The 23,025-nt window shown below is 32.4% G+C and overlaps 3 protein-coding genes across 4 annotated transcripts; 2 read left to right on the top strand and 1 right to left on the bottom strand.

Moving 5' to 3' along the window:
* The first annotated feature begins 296 nt into the window (after positions 1-296).
* LOC11436478 (ATG8-interacting protein 1) lies at positions 297-3,104 on the top strand. 2 transcript variants are annotated; one of them, XM_003623929.4, is made up of 3 exons: positions 297-455; positions 1,243-2,098; positions 2,655-3,104. In XM_003623929.4, the coding sequence occupies exons 2-3, from the start codon at positions 1,250-1,252 to the stop codon at positions 2,757-2,759; spliced, it is 954 nt and encodes a 317-aa protein (XP_003623977.1). In that variant the 5' UTR covers positions 297-455; positions 1,243-1,249; the 3' UTR covers positions 2,760-3,104. The 2 variants fall into 2 exon arrangements, with proteins under 2 accessions (XP_003623977.1, XP_003623978.2); XM_003623930.4 differs by having other exon boundaries at positions 2,640-3,104.
* A 3,767-nt stretch (positions 3,105-6,871) lies between these two features.
* Positions 6,872-10,016, top strand: LOC11426931 (origin of replication complex subunit 5). Its single transcript, XM_003623927.4, has 5 exons — positions 6,872-7,027; positions 7,424-8,287; positions 8,379-8,804; positions 9,116-9,431; positions 9,547-10,016. The coding sequence occupies exons 2-5, from the start codon at positions 7,452-7,454 to the stop codon at positions 9,595-9,597; spliced, it is 1,629 nt and encodes a 542-aa protein (XP_003623975.1). The 5' UTR covers positions 6,872-7,027; positions 7,424-7,451; the 3' UTR covers positions 9,598-10,016.
* A 303-nt stretch (positions 10,017-10,319) lies between these two features.
* On the bottom strand, positions 10,320-14,934 carry LOC11430128 (ascorbate transporter, chloroplastic). Its single transcript, XM_003623926.4, has 11 exons — positions 14,632-14,934; positions 13,580-13,947; positions 13,092-13,199; positions 12,823-12,978; positions 12,197-12,412; positions 11,855-12,064; positions 11,568-11,705; positions 11,313-11,414; positions 11,115-11,180; positions 10,878-10,962; positions 10,320-10,788 (listed from the first exon to the last, which is right to left on the bottom strand). Exons 1-11 carry the CDS (start codon positions 14,687-14,689, stop codon positions 10,691-10,693), a joined length of 1,605 nt encoding a protein of 534 aa, XP_003623974.1. The 5' UTR covers positions 14,690-14,934; the 3' UTR covers positions 10,320-10,690.
* Positions 14,935-23,025: the final 8,091 nt, after the last annotated feature.

Genomic DNA, 23,025 nt, shown 5'->3' with positions numbered 1-23,025 from the left:
GTTTTTTATTAAAACTAACGGAAACCTAACAGAAGGGACCAAAACGAGACTAAAAAAAACTTAAAACAATCTGTTTTTTAGTTAAGGGACCAAAGCGATACCAATTAAATAGTTAAGGGACAAAAGAGTCTTTATTTAAGTATTCTAAATTAAGAAAGAAAAAAAAAATGTAGAGTAATTGGTCATGTATATCTTTTTAGCAGACTAACGTTATTGGCTCAGGGCGTGACAGTTGAGTTAGATCCGAAGTCTCTGACACCACGCAACACAAACGGATATAGCCGGTAACACTCTCCTTTAAGAACCTGCTATATCCGGTAACATATGAATGAATAATCATTCAACATCATCCATAATAATAATATAAAAACAACAGTTTCAATTCAACCTCATCGATATACAAACATCGCTTCTAAATTCCACCCACTACGAAGATCGTGTCTCGTTCATCTCTGGTTAGTTTCATTCTTATCCTTCTTTCTTATTTTCTTTCATTTTAACGCGTAATAATTATAATTATTATCTGTTTTCTGTTGATTTTTTTTTGTTCTATGATCATGCAACTCTATGTAGCGTGTTTAATTTGTTAATTTGTGCTGTTATTGGATCTTTGTTTGTGTAGATTTTTTTAGTTCAATTGCATGGTTATATTTTGACTTGTTATTTGAATTCAGTGAATTGATGAAGTTTATGATTGGTTTTTTAAGTGATTTAGTGAAAATTAATGTGAATTTTGTGATTCGAGTGAGTGAAAGAAAAAGGTCATGTTATTTTAATTTATTATTAGATTTAGGGGGATGAAGATTTAGAGGTGAATTGCAAGAGATTGATGTAACTATTTGCATGAAATTTTTATTATTTTAGTTTTTTTCCAGTCTAAGAGTATAACCTTATAATATCTCGTACTGATTTTAATCCCTCTTGGAAATGTTTGTAGAATGATCATTAGTGTTACTCTATTTATACAAGGAATGACTCTCATTTTTTCATTATTTATTTCTATCGATCATTTTGTGCACATGCCTGTGAACTGTGAAACTTTTAGTTTTTTTCTTTCTTCCCAAAAGTAGTAGTTTTCTTGTAGATGTATGCATTGTTGTGATGAAATCAGACACCTTTTTTGGTCAACCTAACTGCCCTACCTCTCCCCTGCCTGCATAATTGTTTTTGCTACGTGCGTTTGTTTTTCACTTTTTGGTTTTGTAGTAAAATTAGAACTCTGATATCAACTTTTTGATGAAGACAAAAGATGGCAGGAACTGAAGATGAAGGGGAAAAGTCTTCTCGCAGTAATGACTGGGAGGTTGTATCTCTCACAGCATCAACTTATGCAGCTGCTCCTGGTCCACGTGAAGTTGAGTTGAAGGATGATGACAAGGAAGATGCATACGCAATAAATGAAGCTGAGACATCGAACGCTTTGTTCATGTCTGGTCACTTCGCCTTTCCACCAAGTAAGCATGAAAACTTGCCATTGGAAAAGGACTATAGTGAGATTCAGAATGAATCCGGAGACAAAGGTGTTGCCTTTGAAGAGACTTATGAAGAAGCATCCAAGCCTAGTGGAAAGGATGAAGAAAACTTGACATTAGAAGGATTGGATGTGTCAAAGGAGTTTGAGGATATGAAATATTATGATGAGAAAATCAACAGATTATCTATTCATGGAAAACAGTTTGAGGAAGGTACAACTCTACCAGATTTTGGTTTGACTGAAAAAGAGGAAAGTATATATCATAGCCCTGCAAAATACACTTCTTTCCCCAGTGAAACAGACATTGGTGCTGTGACAGCATACAATGAAAACGTAGTTGGGTCTGAAACAACCGAATCAGCAGAGCAGGAGACAAAGGTATCTCCTGATGATTTATCACTGTCAAATAACTCTTCCAAAGATGACAAACAAAACCCTTCAGGTCTTCCTTGCGGAGCTTGGTGGAAGCGAGGAGTTGCCTCCATATATGCTCATGCAAAGGAGGCAAATACATTATGGTCCGTTTTCATTGCAGCAACAGTGATGGGTTTGGTGATGCTTGGTCAACGCTGGCGACAGGAAAAAGCTTTACAACTTAAGTGGCAAGTCAGTATTTCTGATGAGGTATATTTATATTCATTCTTCTAAGGAATTTTTATTTCTTCTTTGTTACAAATGAAGCATAAAGTTGTCAAAGCGAATTTCTTCTCTCAAGCAATAGTATTATATAAAAGTTAAAACGAAGCATAAAACCTCGTTTATAATTGTTATACATAAAGATGCTTGATAGTGTCAATTACTTGGATTCTTTTGTTGATTATTCCAGTTGTGTACAACAAATTCATTTTTACTAGCACATCATAAGGTAACACTAATTAGTCATGATACTATGTTTACCCATACATAATAATGTTCACATCAGAATGAACTTGACTTACACTTACTTTAAAAATGAAGGTTATGACTTATGAGTAAACTTTTGTGCAATGTAATATTTTATTTTCTTTGGTTGAAACATGAGTGGTAATGTGATTTTGAAGAGCTAAACTTTTGAATTTCCTCATCCTATACAGAAACATAAATCTCTCTACAAATCATAATAGGTATTTTGTGTAACTAATAGTGATCGTTTTAATCTTTAAAAATAATCTTAACATTCCAATAGTGACCGTTTCCACAGGCAAGGAGCAGGATGCTTTCTCCCATGATTCGACTCAAAGATGTGATTGTTGGTGGCCACCGCCGTGGCTCCTTGATCAGAGAAAGCTCCTCCGCTGAAATTTAAGGTAAAGGTGACTCGGTGAAGGTGACTCCTACCATTATGGTAAAAGGCTAAAAGCTAAGATGATGACGAAAAGTTGTATGTCAGAGAGGTTGAGAATGGGAAATGTAACGTTTGTGATGTGCAGGTTTGATACTAGGATTGCTTGACCTTTACCAAACTATGAATTCCGCTGTTCAAACATTTTATATTGTGAATTTTCTTGATATTTTCTTTGATTTGCATTGTATAGCTATCGATGTTATCCAACTTATTATGTATTCCTGGCATGTGGAATTGGCAGTTTAGACACCAAATATCATATGTAAATTAAGTTAATGAAGTGATTGTTTTGACGACGGATGTTTAGTTTTCCTTTTACTCTAGCTGTTGGTCCCAAAATGTTGAATTGAATTACATATTGCTCCTATTCACGGTTACTGATATCAGCAATTCAGCATATGCTTATGTTTCAGTGGATACCGTTCAACAAAGTACACTTGAAAACATAACAAGTCAGAGTTTCTTGCATACAAATTGATGAAATACTTATTTGAAATTCAGATAATCAAGTGGAATTGAATGAATCTCAGTTGTAGATAATTTGTCTTTCAAAATGCTTAATTCACCTACATAAATATGTCAAAAACTGTTGGTTTGGTTCAAAAGGCAGAGCTGCGTATAAGTTTAGATTTAGCCTTTATAAGTAGCTAGTGGTATGGTGGTATTTTTCTTAACTTTTGCAAGAGATTCTACCACCAACCCAAATATAGCACCTTCCGCTGGAAATTCTATTTCCAAAAATAATTGGTCGAGTCAACCCACAATAGGTCCCGCCTCACTAATATTACTACTATATATATATATATATATATATATATATATATATATATATATATATATATAACACCCACCTACTTTTATGTAGGTGTGTTTTAGCATTGAACACCATTTTGTTTTGACAAATAACCCAAGCATCTCTTTTTTAACACAAGTAAAGTTGAAGGGCAACTGTGTAATTTACAATTTATTGTTAACAATGTTTATTTTTTTTATTCCGCCTCTTCTTCCTCGATTTACTTAAGCCATTACAAATTCTTCCATGCACGACAAAATGTTGTTCAATGCTAAAACACACCTACATAAAACTACTCCTTCCGTCCCAAATTGTATGTCGCTTTAGGAAAAAAATTTGTCCCAAATTATATGTCATTTTACAATACCAATGCAACATTAATGTTATTTTTCCAATTATAACCTTAACTATTTATTATTATCTCTTCTTTCAATTCTTTCATTTATCTTACCCATATTATTTATTAAGGACAATTTTGTAAAACAACTCATAATATCTTTTTTCCACACAATATTAATTGCATTTCTTAATATGTGTGAAATGCCAAAAACATCATACAATTTGGGACGGAGGGAGTATATGGGTGTTTTATAGCATTACACACATATATATATATATATGGGTCTACAGAGACACACTAAAAGAAGTAAGTACATCCTACTAAGAGTACTGCTTGTACTCATGTAATTGGTCAATTTATAAAATAAGTTTCTTTATTTTAGGCATTATTTTAGGCAATAAAATAAGTTACATAAATTATCTTGTAAACTTTGTTATTTGTAAAGACTTATCACTACTGACCCTTATCACTCACGAAAACTTATCCAATTTTTAAAAATGTATTCAGGATTGTGTCTAAATAAATGTGTTGTTAGGACTGCTCTCAAAAATATGCATTTAATGATTAGCTGATTTTATTTTTATCCAAACATCAATTTGAAGACAAATTTAATCATTCCTTGAGTGGATAATATTAATGATTCAGCTTGTCCATTTCTCTTAAGAAATGGTGCAAGGGTTGATAAAGAAAAGTCTTTAAGTTACATGATTATATTCCCTCCGTCCCAAATTATATGACGTTTTGGGCATTTCACACATATTAAGAAATGTATTAATATTGTGTGGAAAAGAAATATTATGAGTTGTTTTACAAAATTGTCCTCAATAAATTATATGAGAAAGATAAATGAAGGAATTGAAAGAAGAGAGAGCAATAAATAGTTAAGAATATAATAGGAAAAGTAACATTAATTTTTCATTTGTATTGTAAAGCGACGTATAATTTGGAACAAATATTTTTTCGGTTTAATACATCCGTTGGTCTTTAACTTATTTTATTTTCTCAGTTTGATCCCTTAACTATAAAATGTCTCAAATTGGTCATTTATCTGTATTTTGTTAGTAAATTTGGTCATATTTTGTTAATTTTAACTCATTTAAAAAGGAGACCGTTGGATAAATGAGATCTATCAGATCTAACAGTGTATAACCAACACCTAATTTATTTACTATTATTCATCTTCTTCCTCATCTTCATCTTCATAAAACTATCATCAATCTTCATCATCTTCAACCTTTTTTTTTCTTTCAAAAATTCATCATTTTAACTTCAACAAAAACCATAAAATCAAACCCTTAAATCCATAATTAACACCACCACCATCATCTAAAATTGGATCACCAAAACCCTTTCTCCTTCACCACCGACACCTTCCCAATTTCTCACACCAATCTGTTCATAACCACCACCACTCGACACCACCACTGAACCACTTCGACTCCTTCGTCATCGTCATTAAAACAGAGGCAGGAAAGGATTTAGATCTGTAAATTAACGATGGAATGACTTTGGAAACTATAGAGAGAAAGAAAAGGATGGCCTGGGTCGAAGAATCATCCGATGCAATGGTTTTAGGAATAGAGCCGAGGTATTCTTCTTCTTCACATTGAGAAAGAAGAACAAAATCAATAAACATGAATTCCAAAATTAGAAGAATTGTAGAGAACAAGAGTTAATTATGGATTGAAAACAGATGGAGGTTGGGGCCATGTGTTTATGAAGATGATATTACTATTGTTTGTTTTTGTTATTGTTGATGATAATGATAGGGAAAGAAAGAAAGGAAAGGTTATTGTTGTTTACTGGAGAGAGGACGAGAGGGTTAGAAGCAATTTGGGTGGCTGTTCTGTTTTTTTTTTTATGAAGATGATGAAGATCAATTTAGGTGTTGGTGATACACCGTTAGATCTGATAGACCTCATTTATCCAATGGTCTACTTTTTAAATGAGTTAAAATTAACAAAATATGACTAAATTTACTAACAAAACACAGATAAATGACCAATTTGAAACATTTTATAGTTAAGGGATCAAACTGAGAAAATAAAATAAATTAAAGGACCAACGAATGTATTAAGCCTATTTTTTCTAATGCGACGTACAAATTAGGACGGATGGAGTAATAAGTTAGTTTTTAAGTTTTTTTGTTATAAATTTGTCCTTTTAAGTCATAAAATATTTGCACTATTATTCTAATTTCATCAAACTCAATCAAAAAGTGTTTATATGGATGTTTAATGTTAAGTTGGTTTGTCCAAATTCATTGTTCTCAAAACTAGAGTTCATAGATGTATTATTCGGTCTTGATTCAAATCAAAATTGAACAAAACTTAATTCACCAAAACTAGAGCTCATGGTTTTTTTTTTTTTTTTTTGTAGAAATATTTCATGGAAAGTTTAATTCACCAAACAGAACTGCTGTTAGAAAACTTAACTCGAGTTAAAACTATCTAAGCACGTTACAAAGCATGCCTAACTAGAATTTCGATGAACAAAAACATGAAATTTTCTTTAGCAATTTTTATTGTGAATTCAAACACAAAAAACCTATTAGTATAAATACTTTTATCGTTTTTAATTTTTCTATTTGATGTGAATGTGTTCAAATATTTATCATTTGTGGTTGTATCTATAGAAGAGTTTCTCCTATTTTAGTTGCAATTTTGAAGCTCATTAGTGAACAATGGTTGGATCTGTAGCGATGTGTCAACTACAATGTCACAACTGTCTTTCTTCTTTCTCTTTCACAATATTTTTTTGTTTCTTTGTACACTTATGACATTGTAGTTGGCCAATATCACCGACGACAATATCACCCAAGTATTTTCCTTCATATGATAGTGTTGCAAATGTCACCCAAATATTTACTTAATTAATCTATTAAAAATAAACAATACTACTTAGTTCCTTCAAAAAAACAAAAAAAAGACAATTTAGTTTTTTTTTATCCCCATTATATTTTTCCTCGTTTTTTATTACGCGAGACTGCGACTATTTAGGTTGTAAGGAAGTTTCTCTCTTTTTCCCGCCATACTTCTTCCGCCGTGACAGCACCGCTTGGCCGCCTCCTCCTTCTGCGACTACAAGACTGCAAGAGTGAGTTCATCTCCCCTTCGGTTTTCGAATCTACTTTTCACTTCTTCTCCACCGTGTCATGTTGTTGGGTATCTTGTTGTTCAATTGAATGGGATTTTAGGGTTTTCGAACTTAGCTGTAGTTTTTTCCTTTTGAACTATAAATTTGAGTGTTCAAAAAATCAATTTTAGAATCAAATGTTTCAATTAGAATTAATTCTACTCAAGAGCAACCAAACATGTTAGAATCAGTTGTTTTTTGTTGTTTTAGGATGCTTTTTCTTTTTTCTTTAAGGTGTAGAATCGTGTGTTGGGATATGAATATGATCTCCCACCTTAACCACTAATTTGCATTACTACTTGTTTTGGTGTTTGCATTTTTCATATCTAACTGAATATTCATTCCTTCATTGATCAGAAATAATGTTCTTTAGTAACTAAGATACATGGATAAAGAGGAATCCCCACAAATCCCCAGAAGAACGACTAGGTCTTTATCTACGCCATCCACTTCAAATATTGTACCTGCGGCAAAAGTAAACAGCAGCCTTGAATCCCTAACAATTAACGACCTTTTAGTTGGAGGAGACCCTGTTAGCCTTGATGATATAATTTCCAGTTTTCCTGGAAGAAGTAGTCAAATTCATGAGATTGTGCGTCTTTTGGGACCGTTGAATTCGCCATTACTTCCTTTGTTTGTGTATGGAGGGGCTTCTACCGGAAAAACCAGTATCATTCTTCAATTATTCAGACATCTCAATAGGCCTCTTGTTTATTCTAGCTGTAGGACGTGTTATAACCAGCGTATCTTGTTTGAGTCTGTTCTGAATCAGTTACTTCTCCATAGTAAAAATGCTGCTAATTGTTATGCAAATGCGAAACGCTGTGAAAGACCGTCTGATTTTGTCAATTTTCTTCGCGAAGCATTGACCGGTGTTATAAATAATCTGAAGGAGAAATCAGAGAAGATGATCTCAAAAAAGAAGGTACATGATGGGAAAACGGGAAACATGATCTACTTGGTATTTGACAATTTTCATCTTGTTAGAGATTGGGATAAAAGCTCGACTATATTGCCCTTACTGTTTAATCTCTATGATATGTTAAAGATGCTCGAGGTTGGTCTGATTTTCATCAGCAGTACTTCACCAGATACCTTTTACACTAACATGGGTTATGTGGAGCCTATCCCCATTTACTTTCCTGATTACACAGAAGGTGATATTCGTCAAATCCTATTGAGGAACCAAGCAAACCAGAAGTTGTATTCGTCATTTCTCGAGTAAGACATTTGTTTTTATCACTAATATCAGATTCCATTTTAAGCTTTACATGATCTGATATATTGAAGAATTTTGTTTCTTTTCATGCAGTGTAGCTCTGAAGCCTTTCTGTAGAATTACTAGGCAGGTTGGTGAATTGTCTACTGCATTAAAGCCACTATTTGAAAAATATTGTGAACCTCTAAGTGACAAGGGAAAAGGAGTTGTCCCTAGTGAAGACATGAAGAGGAGGCTATTCAATCATATCAAGCCGCATATTGCCTCCTCTCTGAATGATGTATTTAAGGTTTCATCTGCTCCTTCGAGTGAAGTTGAAACCGGTAAACAGACGAAGCATCAGGGGAATCCGAAGAGATCAGAGAGATCTGAGGAAATCGGTGATCTTGATTTTCACATGTCTACTAGTGCAAAGTATCTTCTTATTTCAGCATTTCTTGCCTCTAGAAACCCTGCTACTCTTGATGCTTCACTTTTTGATTCCAAAGGTGGTTCTGATAATCGAAAGCGAAAGAGGAAGTAAGTATGGCAATTTCGAACTATTTTTTTATGTGCTGAAAACAATAGTGTATGAATTTTTGAGACTTTAATACTTCTTTATTACTCGAATGAAGCCTCTTGTTGGTTTTATTTTTCTTTTACTTATTTCCATTTTCATTTTTTACTGTGAGAAGAATTATTTATTGAAGTTCCAACCATTGTCCGAATGGATTTGTTAATTTTTTTTTTTTTGGTAGTTGATTGATAACAGTTAGGTATGTGCCTGTAGTACATTCTTATTGAGCATTGCTCATTTATTGTTGTCTGAATATGCTTTTTAATGCCTACAGGGCCTCTGAGAAAGCGCTGGAAAAGAAAGAGATGTTGGAAGAGGAACTACTAATGAAAGGACCTGGAACTTTTCCATTGGAGAGGTTGATAGCCATCTTTCAGTGCATTGTTTCTGTTGCAGAAGACCCAGCTGATGAAGATGAACAAAAGAATGAAGAACTAGGAGCTCAATGTGGCAGCGGTTCGCTGATGTCTGACGTTCTTTTGCAGCTATCCACTCTCTGCAATGCTAATTTTATTTTTAAGGGAAAAAGCTGCCCAATCGAAGGCTCGACTCGTTATCGATCAACTATATCTGAAGACTTGGTCTTAAAGGTAACATCTTTGTCTCGCTCACGTAATACTCTCATTTTTTTTTTTTGTGTATTTGAAATTCAATGCTAGCTTACATGTGTAATAAAGGATATTAATTTCAATACTATTTAAGCAGGTTGCAAGGAGCCTTAAGTTCCCATTGTCAAAGTATTTATACAGAAGTTAGTAACCTTCAACAATGACAGCCTCGCAGAGCTTGGTTCTCAAATTTTGTTCTGGTAGATCTACCAAGAGCGGTCTACAACTTTCAATATGATCTACATTTATTAACATGAAATGGCTGGAATACATTAAGATTGCTTGGAACCAAGCCAGTGGTATAATGGATAAGTATGACCATTGCAGTTCATTAGATAGATGGAAAGTGTATTTTCTAGGAATTATTTTAGTGCTCTGTCTTCAATATTGCCCCCAAAAGTGTTTGTAATATTGTTGATTGCAAGTAGTAAAGATGCTGAAATCATGTTGCCAGTAGCCGATAAAATTTGTAGTATGACATAAATTTTGTGCTCTTGCCCAAATTTCATATGAACACTTTTGATGTCCTAAAAGGAATGAATGCCTTAAGGTTGGAAGGGAGTTTAATGGTGGTGTATGTTTGTCATGCCTTTTGGATATTGAGTGGGGTATACTGGCGAAATTATGATTTCATTCATTTATAAAGAACAATACCTTGTTAAAGATATTTATCTCTAGGGAAGTTCTTGGATGCACTTATATCCTGTGTATGACAAGGGTGGATCTGCATGCTTAAAAGCCATATTTAAGGGCAAAAATTAATAGATATGCTGATGTCTTTGTTATTTGTTAGAGGTCTAATAAAAAAATATGAACAATCAAGTTCCTATTTAGATAGATATCATAAGGTAGAGCTACTCAAATAACATGTGTTTTAACTTTAAGTTTGATTGTGCTTATATATAATAGACAATGTTTTACATGTGGAAGGAACCTGTGTCAAATTTTATGTGCTTGCAAAATGGGGGAAATGTTCTTATAAACTGAGTTTGGCTCTAAAATAAACAAGTCCATCTAAGACTGATTTGAAATGTATTGTAATTTCATCTCACTATAATATTAATGTAGATATTCCTTTGCTTACTTTAGATGCAAACTCACTTTAGAGGTATTTTTTATACAGAAGGTGAGAAGTTAAAATGAAGGCCACGGTTTTTGGTGAAAACTTCCATGGTATCTCTTTCTCTATACATCTCCATTGCTATATATAGGCCACATATTCCTTTACATCATCACACTCTTCAGTCAAGAATCTTCTCCCCAGTTGAAAATATATTCCATACCAATGTACCTATTATGTATAATGCAACAGAAACCTTAAACACATCATTCCAAGAACCTGCAATGAAAAATCACATATAAGTGAAACCAATAATATATAAATTGCAAAGAAGTATACTCGAAAGTGAATGTGGAGAACTCTCGGACCTCTTTGAAGTATGTATCCAGTTGCAGCTGTGCCAAAGACGCCAGCAAGCACACCTGCTGTATTCGATAGTCCCAGCAATACGCCCTGAAATTGAACCTCGTGAGCATTATGATATAGAGATATTGAATAAACAAAATAGCCTGAGTGGTGACTTGTATAATGGAATCTGTTCCAGGATTTCATGCATTCTGAATTACTAACTACTGGTCATGGTATATGTAAAAGAAATGACTCACAGCATAACGTGGTCCAATGTCTTGGTGATTGGAATAAAGACCAGATTGTGAGAAGGCATCAGATCCCTGTAAAAAAAAAAGATTATGGTTTGAATTAGGTGGCTGCATATATGGAAATCATATGCAAACATGTTGTATTGGCATAAAAGTGCCAAAACTTGAGGAATTCACACTAAGAAATGTTGATCTAGCTCAAACCTGACTGCATGCCATGCACAATACTGCCATGGCGGGTGTTTTGACATGGCTCAGTTGCGTAAGAAAAAAGGCAGGACCTAGAAATCCGATCGATTGCATGATCTGCCATATTATCCATAAATATTAAGAGCAGAATAATTTCAAAGAGTGAAATGAATCCTAACAATTTCCTTCACCACATTCTGTTAAGAACATTATTTGTAAATAGTTGTTGATCAGGCATGACAATATTTTAGTAACAAGTGGTTATCATACCTTTCGAACAGTTGTTATGGAAACACCTTTGCTAACTAATGTGTCTGCTATCCACCCTCCAATATTTGCAAACACGGCCATGGTTAACCACGGAAGAACACATAAGAGCCCAGATTCGGTGAGGTTGAACTTCAGAACCTGATAAAATGATCAATCAACTTGTTGATTCAATGGAGTAATAAGTGGGAGTTGTGATGTACTAAATCCTACAATTTCATTGCAAAGGTAAATCCAACTATATAGAAAGTGATGTAAAAAATGTATTATACAAAGCATAGGTTAATAACCTGATTGTAGTAAGTAGGCATCCATGTTAATAGAATAAATGTTCCCCAGTTGTGGCAGAAATGAGAGATTATAAGAGCCCATACTGGTGCTTTTGATAAAATTAATTTCCAAGGAATGTCCGAAACAGGTGTTTTCGATACACCGCCTTCAAGGATGAGCTTTTTTTCCTCTACCCCGAGATCCGGGTCATCTTTTGGTGAGCTATATGCCTGGAAATGAAATGAGTTTACTTGCCAAGAAAGAAAGGGCCCCTTCTATTTAACATATCATGAATAGCGATATGGTTTTGCTACAAGATACACGAAGTAGATTTCATCGAAATTAAGGGAAAGCTGACTTACTTTTCTCAACCAAAAGGCAAACCAAATACTTCCAAGGGATCCAAATGAGTAAAACACTGATGGCCACCCAAGGTTTTGGATAAGAAAAGGTGAGAATGCCAAGCCTACCACAGAACCAAGGTACATGCCACTATATACTAGTGAAAGTGATCTGCTTCTCTCCGAAACTGGAATCCACTTGGACAGTATATTATTCATGGCGGGCATGGCTACACCCTGAAAACAAATAGTTAGCATTATTTTGTGTTAAGAGCTTCATAGTACATATTTCATGATATAAGCACTTGTTTTAATGTTTGAGAGTTCGATCCCACTCCATGCATAACTAACATTAATTGTAGCTTACAAAATTTCTTATTGAAAAAAATAACATAAATACAGCTTGTGGTATGCTCATAAACTTACTTTAGTAAGCTATACTCTGAACATGAGATCATTCAAAAGAGAAAATATCTTCAATTTGGTTGTATGTTAATACAACTTAATTTGTTTGCAGAAGCAATCTTATGTACTCAAAAGTTCATAGATAAACTTATAATTGGTTTTGCATGACACAGAAAAATCGATAGAGCTGACCGCTATGACTAGTTACTATACCAGGTAATATTGCTATAGAATGTACCAACCTCACCGATTCCCATAAAGGCGCGCATAATTAGCAAATAAGGTAGCCCAATTCTTGCAGCAATAGGTGTTAAAATTGTTGCCATTGACCACCATACAACTCCAAATCCTAGCACTACCTTCCCACCAAGTTTGTCTGCCCATATACCACCAAGAATCTAAAGAAGAAATAAACCATCATAACATAACAATGTTATGCTAGGTTACTGAAGATATGAAATCAATTCTTGTTAGGCTAATGTGATCTATGAAGTGCGCATAGCAATCACACCTGAGTAAGTAGATAACCCCAGAAAAAAGATGACTGAATTAAGCCAACTGTTGCACTGTTCCAGTTAAACTCTTGTGACATTGGAAGTATCGCTATGCTCATATTTACCTATATATTACAATATGAGAAGGAAAATTTATGAATTAAGATACATATCGCTTATCAACAATACGGAAATTGAAAAACACTCAACTACATTTTTGCATGCTTCACATAATTCAAGGAGAAAGCATAATAAGTGGACATATAAAGTAGTGTACATATTGGAAGTTTGATACATGGCAAACATTAAGACATATGACTGTGTTTGGTTTAGCGGTAAGTTTGACAGAATCGCAGTGTAAAATCACGGTAGTGCAAAAGCTACACTTTGAAGCTTTAACAAAATCATGGCGCACATGCATCAGGAAGCGATAATAAACGATCCGCCACCAATCCAAACAAACACATGGTAATTTAGATTGTGAATACCAATATAAGATACTCACACGGTCCATGTTGCATAAAAGAAATGCTGTAAAACACAGCAATACGATAAGCCAGCGCTTAGGAAGCTGCTGCCACCAAGGAGATACCGGTGAACCATTCCCTTCCAATGGAATTGCTTCGCCTGTTCCTTCATCAGATGCCACAGGATCTACCTTCGTTTCATCAATGCCATATTCTTCTGAACTGTAATGAACACAGGTTCTATTTATCTTATTAAGCTTTCTTACTCCTAGTCCATACACTTCTCGTTGTTCAACATGACTTCTGCTTCTTGCAAAAAGGTTACTCGCAATGTGGCCACCATGCTGAACACTAAAAATGCTTCCTCTTTGAAGTGATAGATCCTTTCTTAATTGATATAAATTTCCTGCCAATATCAAAGAGTTACTAAAATCATATTTACAAATACAGCGACTAAAACCGTGAATCGGTAAAAATAGGGGATCAAAACTACATTTAATCCTAGTTTAAATTATAATGATTTTCCACATAATCCAAATCTAGAGGGTTTCAAGAGGAGCAAAATCCAAACTAATTTATAGAAGTCCTAAAATAATATCCATGTTTTTCTGAACATCAGCAGCATTACTCTAATTAAAGTAAAGTACAAAGAAAGTGAACTGCAATCTTCTCTCTAACCATAGTTTTATCAAAATATCAATTCATATCCACATAAACAAATATTGCCACAATCCATAAAAGGATCATCAGCATTGGACAAGTTGCTCCTCTTACCATGAAAAGATTGTGAGAAAATTTGTTTTGAAGATAAAAATCATAAGGAACTACATGAAAACAATAAATTTATGCCTAACTAACTAACTAACTTGATAATTTGCTTTTACCATCTACAGCTCAATTATGCACTAAACAAATTTCATAAGCATAAAAATTTAATACAAAAATGAACTCAAATTATAAGAAAAAAGTAGATAATTCAATTCATAAAATGTTGGCAGCCACCATATTTTTTTGTTTAAAATTAAATAATAATAAATGAAAAAAATAAAATGAGTTGAGTGAAAATTAACAGTGGTTGAGGAAAATGAACCTGAAGCAATGGAAGAAGTGATGAAGCTTCTGTTGGAAATTAAACCACTTATAGCCATTGGTGCTATGTTGATAATGAAACTGAGAACTGAAAGGTGAGAGTGGCCTTATCACATGTTAGAATATATATTAAGAAACATAATTCACTTTCAAATTGTCATGCATGGAATTTTCTTTCTCTGCTTATGCTTTCTCTCTCAGATAATAAGCAAAGTATAGAGAACATGTTTTTCTTTGTGACATATTTAATTTTCTTGACTAGAGAATTTTTTTCTCTTTATTTTCTTGTTCATAATAATCATTTTATTTTGGATAATAATATTGATTAAAATTGAGAAATTATAGTGGAATCATATTCTAGTGGCATCATAGGCAAGAGAAAGGGGGGTTGAGAGTGCAACGCGTGGCGTATCATTGTCCCCAAAGAACAACCACTGTACTGGAGTGAAAAGAATGAACCCATTTAAAATTAAGGGTTATATATTTTTTTTTTAAGGAAAATATATATATTTCTTGGTCTATAAATATACCAACCTTTTAATCCATTAAAATTTTCCTTCAACTTTTACTTTCTATAAAATTTTCAATCACTACTTTTGGTCCTTATTTTATGTAAAAAAATTTATTTTTTAATGAAATTGTGCAGAAATGTATAGAATATTACAAAAATCACTCCCAAATTTTTTTTTTTAACAAAAATAATAAATGTTGATCGATATTCTAAAGAGACAATTATTTTGAGACAGAAAAAATGATAAAGAGACAAGTATTTTGAGAGAAGGGTTAAAAACTTGCATGTTTTGATTACTTAACCAATGACCTTGAAATACTATTTAACATTTTACTTTTTTTCAATCATCTAATTTTCAAAGTAAATTAGTATTTTCATATTACTTTTTTTTCTATAATTGTTGATTTTACTAAACCATATCAATTCAGCCGCTTGTGAAAGAGGCTATTTTTTGGCGGTGTGTGAAAAGAGGTTGATTTACATAAATAACATATTATTTTGTAAATGATAAAAGTTTGGTTTGTAAATTCACTATGTGAAAATTAAAAAAAATTATTACCCCTACCTCTCAAAATGTTAAAACTTTTTCATTTCTTAGCATGTTAGACAAACCCATAGTGAATTTGCAAACCAAACTTTTAACATTTACAAAATAATATGATATTTATGTCAATCAACCTCTTTCTTTCACACACCACCAAAAAATCAACTTCTTTCGCAAGCGGCTGAATTGATATGGTTTAGTAAAGTGAACAATTATAGGAAGAAAAAAAAAATGCAAATATTAATTTACTTTGAAAATTAGATGATAGAAAAGGGTTTGTCTAACATGTGCAGTGCAACATTGCACATGTTAAAACAACTAATAATACTAATTTTTCATTGAAAAACAATTATATTTAATATTAAATGTACAAGTTCCAATACAAAATTTCTATTTTAAACTTCTTAACATGTGCAAATTTGAACATGATAGAAAAACTCGTTCACTATTTGGTGTTTTAAACTTTAAAATTGGTTTGGTTTGATTTAAGACAAATAATAAACGGTTCAATTTAGTTTCATTGAACTTAAGTTTAGTTTTTTCAAAGAATATTACATATGTCTAAGTGTTAGTATTGCATCAAACATATGAGCTATCCTTTATTAGGTCATTGAACAAGTACATGTGTTGGCTTAAAGCTTAATGATGTATTTGTAATTGAATCAAGGATAATTATATAATATTTTAATTTTAAATATATAATATATCAAGTAATATGGAATAAAAACATTGATATTCATATATGTGATAGATAATATGCATTGTTATAACAAACAACATCGACTCATAATTAGTTCATTTTTGAGTTATTTAAGATACATATTTGAAGCAAAATAGACTTTCAACCGGCTTATATTCTTTTCGACTATAATATGTTAGTTGAAACGCGTCTCGTATACATTTTAGAGTTACAACTTAAAATCTTCCATGTCGTGTTTCATTATAGGCATTCTGCGGCTATGTGAAAATTGAAAAAGTTATTCGACTTACTCAAGTATCAAATGTTGATGTGAGGTTTTCAAGAGCAAGAACTACATCTTTCTGATTCATCTTGCTCAAGTATTGAATGTTGCATTTGCAACACCCATCAAAACCATAAGAAAAATGGTTTGTATTTCTCTAAAACTATTTACACTCATCGACATATCAATTTCAATATATTATAATGTTAAATATATATCTATGATTTAGATTTCTAATCATATTTGAATGTGCATATTGTAGAGTTTTGTTAAGGAATCCATTTTTTCCATTGCCAAGGTAATATTTATCAGTTGATTTGTTTGTTTACATTGTTCAATATTTTTTAAATTGGTCCATCTATTTAACCAGCTCATGCACTTTTTTATGTTCAATTGTATAATCGAGTTATATTACTATCAAACCGGTAATAATTATTTAAAAAATACTTAGATGTACTTCTGGCCTTCAAAGCACCACGATTGTACGATTTTATCTTCTCATAATTCTTTTTCATGTGATTTTGACCCCTTAAGCCCATTCATTTGTGATTTGGTAGTCCCCTTTCATTTTCTACCAAAATCTATGTTGATGTGACATTATTTGTTGACATGGTACCTAACTTTCACAGTCAATTTGACTTTTCATTTAAATTTTTAAAAAAAAAACATTGTACACATGGGAGAGAATGAAATCCCTAATAAGGGTTTCCAACTTCTTCTTTTTTTTTTTTTTTTATAACTAAGATGTTTTAGTTTTCAATTTTAAAGAAGTCATATTCAATATGAAAGATGAGTGTTGCCTCCAAAGCGATGTCACCTTAGCAGAAACCCGAGAATTTTTTTAGAGGGGGACTACCAGATCTGAAGAAAAAAATAAGGGGTCAAAATCGTCCAAAACAATGTTTGGATCAAAATTGCAATATTTTTTAGGTTAAAAAGTACAATTAAGCCTTTAAATAAATCATGACATTCATATATTTGAGGTTTAGGAATCTTTGATCCTAATTCGCCACAAAATAGTGTATCATTATGCTAAGCAATATCAAATTGATTAATTTGAATAAGCTTTCATTTGGTATTGATCAATATAACGAAGAGTGTACCATTCTATTTTATGTTATTTGATATCATTTATATCTAATGGTTGCAAACATGCTTACCCTAATTGCTAATCCTAAACCTAAAATTTTTGACTCCCCTTTTGAAAAGTTTCGAATTCCACCTTCCCTCCCTAATTGTTTTAATTAAATTACCTTGGTTTAATTTAACTATCCAACTTTCTAGGGGCATTTAATTTTATTATGGTTTCCATGCAGTTTTTAACTTAACAACTTCTCTTTATTTTGTTGCTATATATATGGCTATTTCACATCAATAAACCGTACACCTTCACTTGACTTTTGTTCCTATCATCTAAACCATGGTCAACATAAACATGGAAACGTTCCTATCATACCTTTCTCTGACTCGTGAGGGTATCAAATTCAAATGAACCGTTTTTATTTCTCTATTTCGCAATCGTTTTCTGATGTTGAGTTTTCATGTTTTTGCAACGACATTGATTCCCAATCCCGTTACTGGTGTTCATAAGCTGGTTAATAAGCTCCGTCGAAAATATCGAATCTTTGTCATTGAATTTGATATGGAGCATGTAATATGGTTGTTTTTTTCTGTAGTTTAATATATCTGCCACTATTTGTATTTCTTACACGTTGATTTTTGCATTGATGTTCAGGGTGTTGTTCATCTTCCAAACATGTTCATGCATGACTTTGGCGACCAGATCAATTTTATTGCGACATTGGTTGATAGTCAACATAATCAGTTTGAGGTTTACGTCGAGAAGCACACTAGTGGCATATACCTTACAAGGGGATGGCGTGCACTGCGTGATTTCTACAAGCTCTTCCTTGGTGCTTGGGTAACAATGGTTTTTGTTGGAAATGGCAGGTTTGAGATAAGCTTGGAGGATAGGGTTGGGGATAAGATACAAAGTGCCATGTTTACTCCACCAATGAACTTCGTTATTGATCGTTTTTGGCTGCCTTTCCAAATGATGGATGTTGTTCCAATTGCTAATGTGCATTCCGATATGAGTTTCCTATATTCATATCAGAAGAAGTTGTCTGCTACTGAGTTGGATTCTAGCTGGATGGTGGGTGCAATAACCTTCCTTTTTGCCTTATGTTAATTTTAAGGTTATTAGCCATTAGTGTTACAGTGAAGACGGTTGCTTGGGGGATACAGTAAACTTTGGTAGTTTTTGATTGAGTTTTGGAATGCATTATGTTAGTTTCTTAACGTTATGTTAATTTTTTATTATCTACTGTAATGTGGAGTCATCACTTTTGGTACTGCTAGCTCTTTTGGTTCAATTTTTAGTTTTATTTTTAATGTCTGAGCTTTTAGTTTCTGTACTATGCCATGGGATTTGGCTTTTTTGTAGTTCTTGAACATCTGATTTAACTTAATGTCATATGGAGACTATGTTTTCATTTCGTATTCTGCCAATTTAAGATATGCACCTTATGGTTGTTGTTCTGTTTCGCGTACAAATCATTATGTTTCTCACATATCAAAATAACTTGAATTAAAACAGACGTGCATATATGATATTTATCTGATGTTATATTTGTCATATGTAAATGAGATGAGCTGCATAATTCATTTATGGAATCGCAACTAATTGGCTTAAAATACGTCATAATGTACAGTAAAAGAAAGAATGACAATTTTTCAAATCTAATATCGATTTTTGTTGTAAATCAATTGACCAATTCTGGAAAATAGAAAAAAGAAAAATAAGCAAGATTATTCTTTCAGTAAAAAAAAAAAACAAATTATACAGTATATTGCATTGTATGCTCGTGGTCAATCAATTGTTAAGGCCAAAAAAATAGGAAACAATATATTAAATTGTTATTTTAATAAAAGTATAATAAATTAGACCTTAAAAATAGGAATGCTCCTTCAGTTCTAATTAGTCGTGGTGCATAAATGATTACCATATATATTGTTTTGGTTTTTCTTCCTTCAAATAAAACAAAATGGACCTTAAGAATTGGGTGAACATGTTCCTTTTATGCTAATTAGGCGTGACAATCGGTGTACAAGTTTTTTTTTTTTTTTTTTTACTTCCAAATACTGATATTTTGTTTTTAATAGGCAGAACTATTGTAATGTCACAACAATTTTAATGTAAATTGTTTTTCCATAAAAGATTTTTACGGTTTAAAATAAAATAAAATAGTAAATATCATGCTATATTTTTATTTTTTTTGAATAAATGCTTAAATTTTTTATTGGAAACACACAATATCATAAATGTTTATGTAAAATTTAAACTAACTTAATTCAAAATTGTAGATAATTATCATTGATTTTCGTATGGGTAAAGCAACAGACTCGTATTTAATATATATTTTCAAATCAATGGGGCAAAGTTAGTGCACATTCAACTGTTTCCAACATAAATTTTGTTGTGCAAAATTTAAACGTGATCAAGAAAATAGTGATGCAGACAATATTTATTATGGAAAGCATTAGGGATATCAGAAGCCACAACAATACTTTTGGCCAGCGTGCAGAAAATTGTCTTTCCTATGCATCTGTGCCTATTTTACATTAACTGTTTTGTGCAGAAAATAGTGTTTTGTTTATATGGATTGCAAGTCTTAAGTTGCTTTTATGTATCTGATGAACTTACTATATATGTTGCAATTTTATATGGATTGCACTATTACTGCATTATTTGATGATTTAGTCTTTGTAATTTCGTTGGCAAACAATTACTGATTTAACTTATGTCAATTATCTCCAATGCTAATTCACCTTGCTTTCATATCAATTCTATTTCCTCCAAATCGTTTTATAATGGTATTCCAACTATATGGAATTAAATTGTGATTCTGAGTTCTTATGCTATATTGTCACAGACACATCTTTAGGATTATTAATTGCCGCTGTAGGTTATTATATTTATTTACGGTTCTTCCACAATAAGTTACATTATAAATAGCGTGGCGTAGTCAACCAAATATTACCGGTATGTACTAACATGTATTCATCAAATTAACCAAACTAATTCAACTACATTTTAGCAAAAGCAAACAATCACCACATTGACAATTTTATATTGATTCAAGTTACATTTTTAACTTTATCTGACCTGTGCGGCAGCACGGGTAGATGTCTAGTACATCTTAATGAACTTTCACTTGGTCCACAATAATATGGTTATAAAAATGTTATGAGATAAGATTGACAACTCTTTAAGGATTAAAGCCTTAAAGTTTTACTTTTCTTATTATTTTGGTTGTTGTATCGTTTGAAAAGGCTATTCAACATCGTATTGCAATAAAATGCTTAAGAGTAAAAGTCTAACAATTCTTGTCTCACATTGTTCTAGTATAAGAAGTGTCAAACTCTAATTACTCATTTCTTAGGACTTCGACATCTACATATTTCCACTTTACTCGCTCTTCTCTTTATCTTTAATTTTCCATCCATGACTCTTTCTTCATTCTATGTAAAGGCACTCAATGTTGTCAAGTTCTTGTTCAACATCATTTCTACACATGGTGGAGCTATTGGAAAAAACAACATAGAGAAATTCAAAAACACAGCCCAACATAAGAATTTAACATGGAAAACTCCAATATTGTAAAAAAAAAAATCATGTTATTGTCTAGTGATAATAAGATATTACACCATGTGATTTATTATACACGACATATAATTCTCTCAAATATCCCATAATTCTAGAACACCCACACTTTTTAAAGAATATTTAACCTACATCTCACAACACTAAATTAAAAGTAAATAAGAAATAAATGACTCATATATTAACTTAAAGTGTCTTTAATAGGTGCATATGATAACAAAGAATGTTGGCCAATAAACAGAGTCGTTACCTCCTTGTTCATGTACCATATTGGACAACGTGAGATTTTTTCCAAATTATTTCATTTCAACAAACTCAAACAATCTCCACCTTAATTGAAATGAATATATATTTCTCTTCCATTGCTTATATCAAAAATCATAATTCAAAGATCCACCATAAAGGGTATACTTTACTTGAAGTTAAACCGCATCAATAATTTATGTCGAAAATAGGTTGAAAAATTATGGCAATCTACACATGGGCTTTCTCATATAGTTCTTCAGTCATCGTCATAATCTCATAAGACATCTTGTGTCAATGTCAACTTGTAATAGTATGGACCTTAAACATGCAGTCTAGTTATTTTGTAGGTTGTCTTACAATAAATCTCACTCAAAAAGGAGCAAACATATCCAATAACGTAATCAATAGTGAGTCGGTCTGAAGTGCCCACCATGTCTTGGATAGTTACGTAGTACATGATTATACCTTCTACATCATCTCATGAACCACAACGTTTCCACATCCGAAATTCAACAGGCATTGACCTGCTTCGTCTTCTTAAGCATTAATGACCTACTAGTTAATTAATGGATCATTCCTGGTTAGAGGGGGCTCATTCAAACCAGGTAGCCGATAATGCATTAAGATTCAGTTGATCTAAACAATCTAGATCATATTTGTAATAAACTGAACTAAATCATATGAGCAAAAATATTTACAACAAGGAGTGTACTGTCAAATACTTCATTATAAATAGGGGTCTGATCCTTAAAGTATAATCACCCGTTACACACTTAATATACTTATATACTTGCTACCTTCTGTGACATCTTCTTATTTTGGCGTCAAAGTGACTTTTGCAGGTAAATTCCCTCACTTGAAGGATCCAGTAACCGGTGTGATGACTACACCCCACCCCAACTCAAGAGGTAAACTTCACTTGTTAAATTACGAACATAACAAATGTACATGTTCTAATCAACACATTGTATAATTTCAACCGTGTGAACACTTTTTTGACTTGTTTATTTCACAAGGCAAAATTGGTTCTTTAATCAAATTTTACTTTGCCACAATTCACATCATAACTTGACATTGTAAATGTATCCATATTGTAAACTGTGTAATGTGCTCAAGAAAGTAAAGTGAGTAAAAAAAGGACGCTTAATTATTAAGATTTTCTATCCTTAGATCACATCAAATCTCCGACACCCATTGTCGGTGAGTCTAGAAGAGTGTTGGAAACAACAAGAAGCTAATAATCCAAGACTCTAAAGAAATATACACAACACATCTCAATTCAAAACTTTAAGACATTTAACTCATTCAAAATCAACATGAGACTAAATCTAACAAAAAAAATATCAACATGAGACTAACCACTTACACTTGAAATCAACACGAGCAATGATATATTTTACTAAAAGGGATAAGTGAGGCAAATAGCAATTCAAAATCCCAAATAGAACTAGCCCTAAGATAAAGCC

Source organism: Medicago truncatula, chromosome 7 (genome assembly GCF_003473485.1).
Source record: "Medicago truncatula cultivar Jemalong A17 chromosome 7, MtrunA17r5.0-ANR, whole genome shotgun sequence".
In the NCBI taxonomy this organism is placed as follows: domain Eukaryota; kingdom Viridiplantae; phylum Streptophyta; class Magnoliopsida; order Fabales; family Fabaceae; genus Medicago; species Medicago truncatula.
This window is presented reverse-complemented; position numbering and strand designations above follow the sequence as displayed.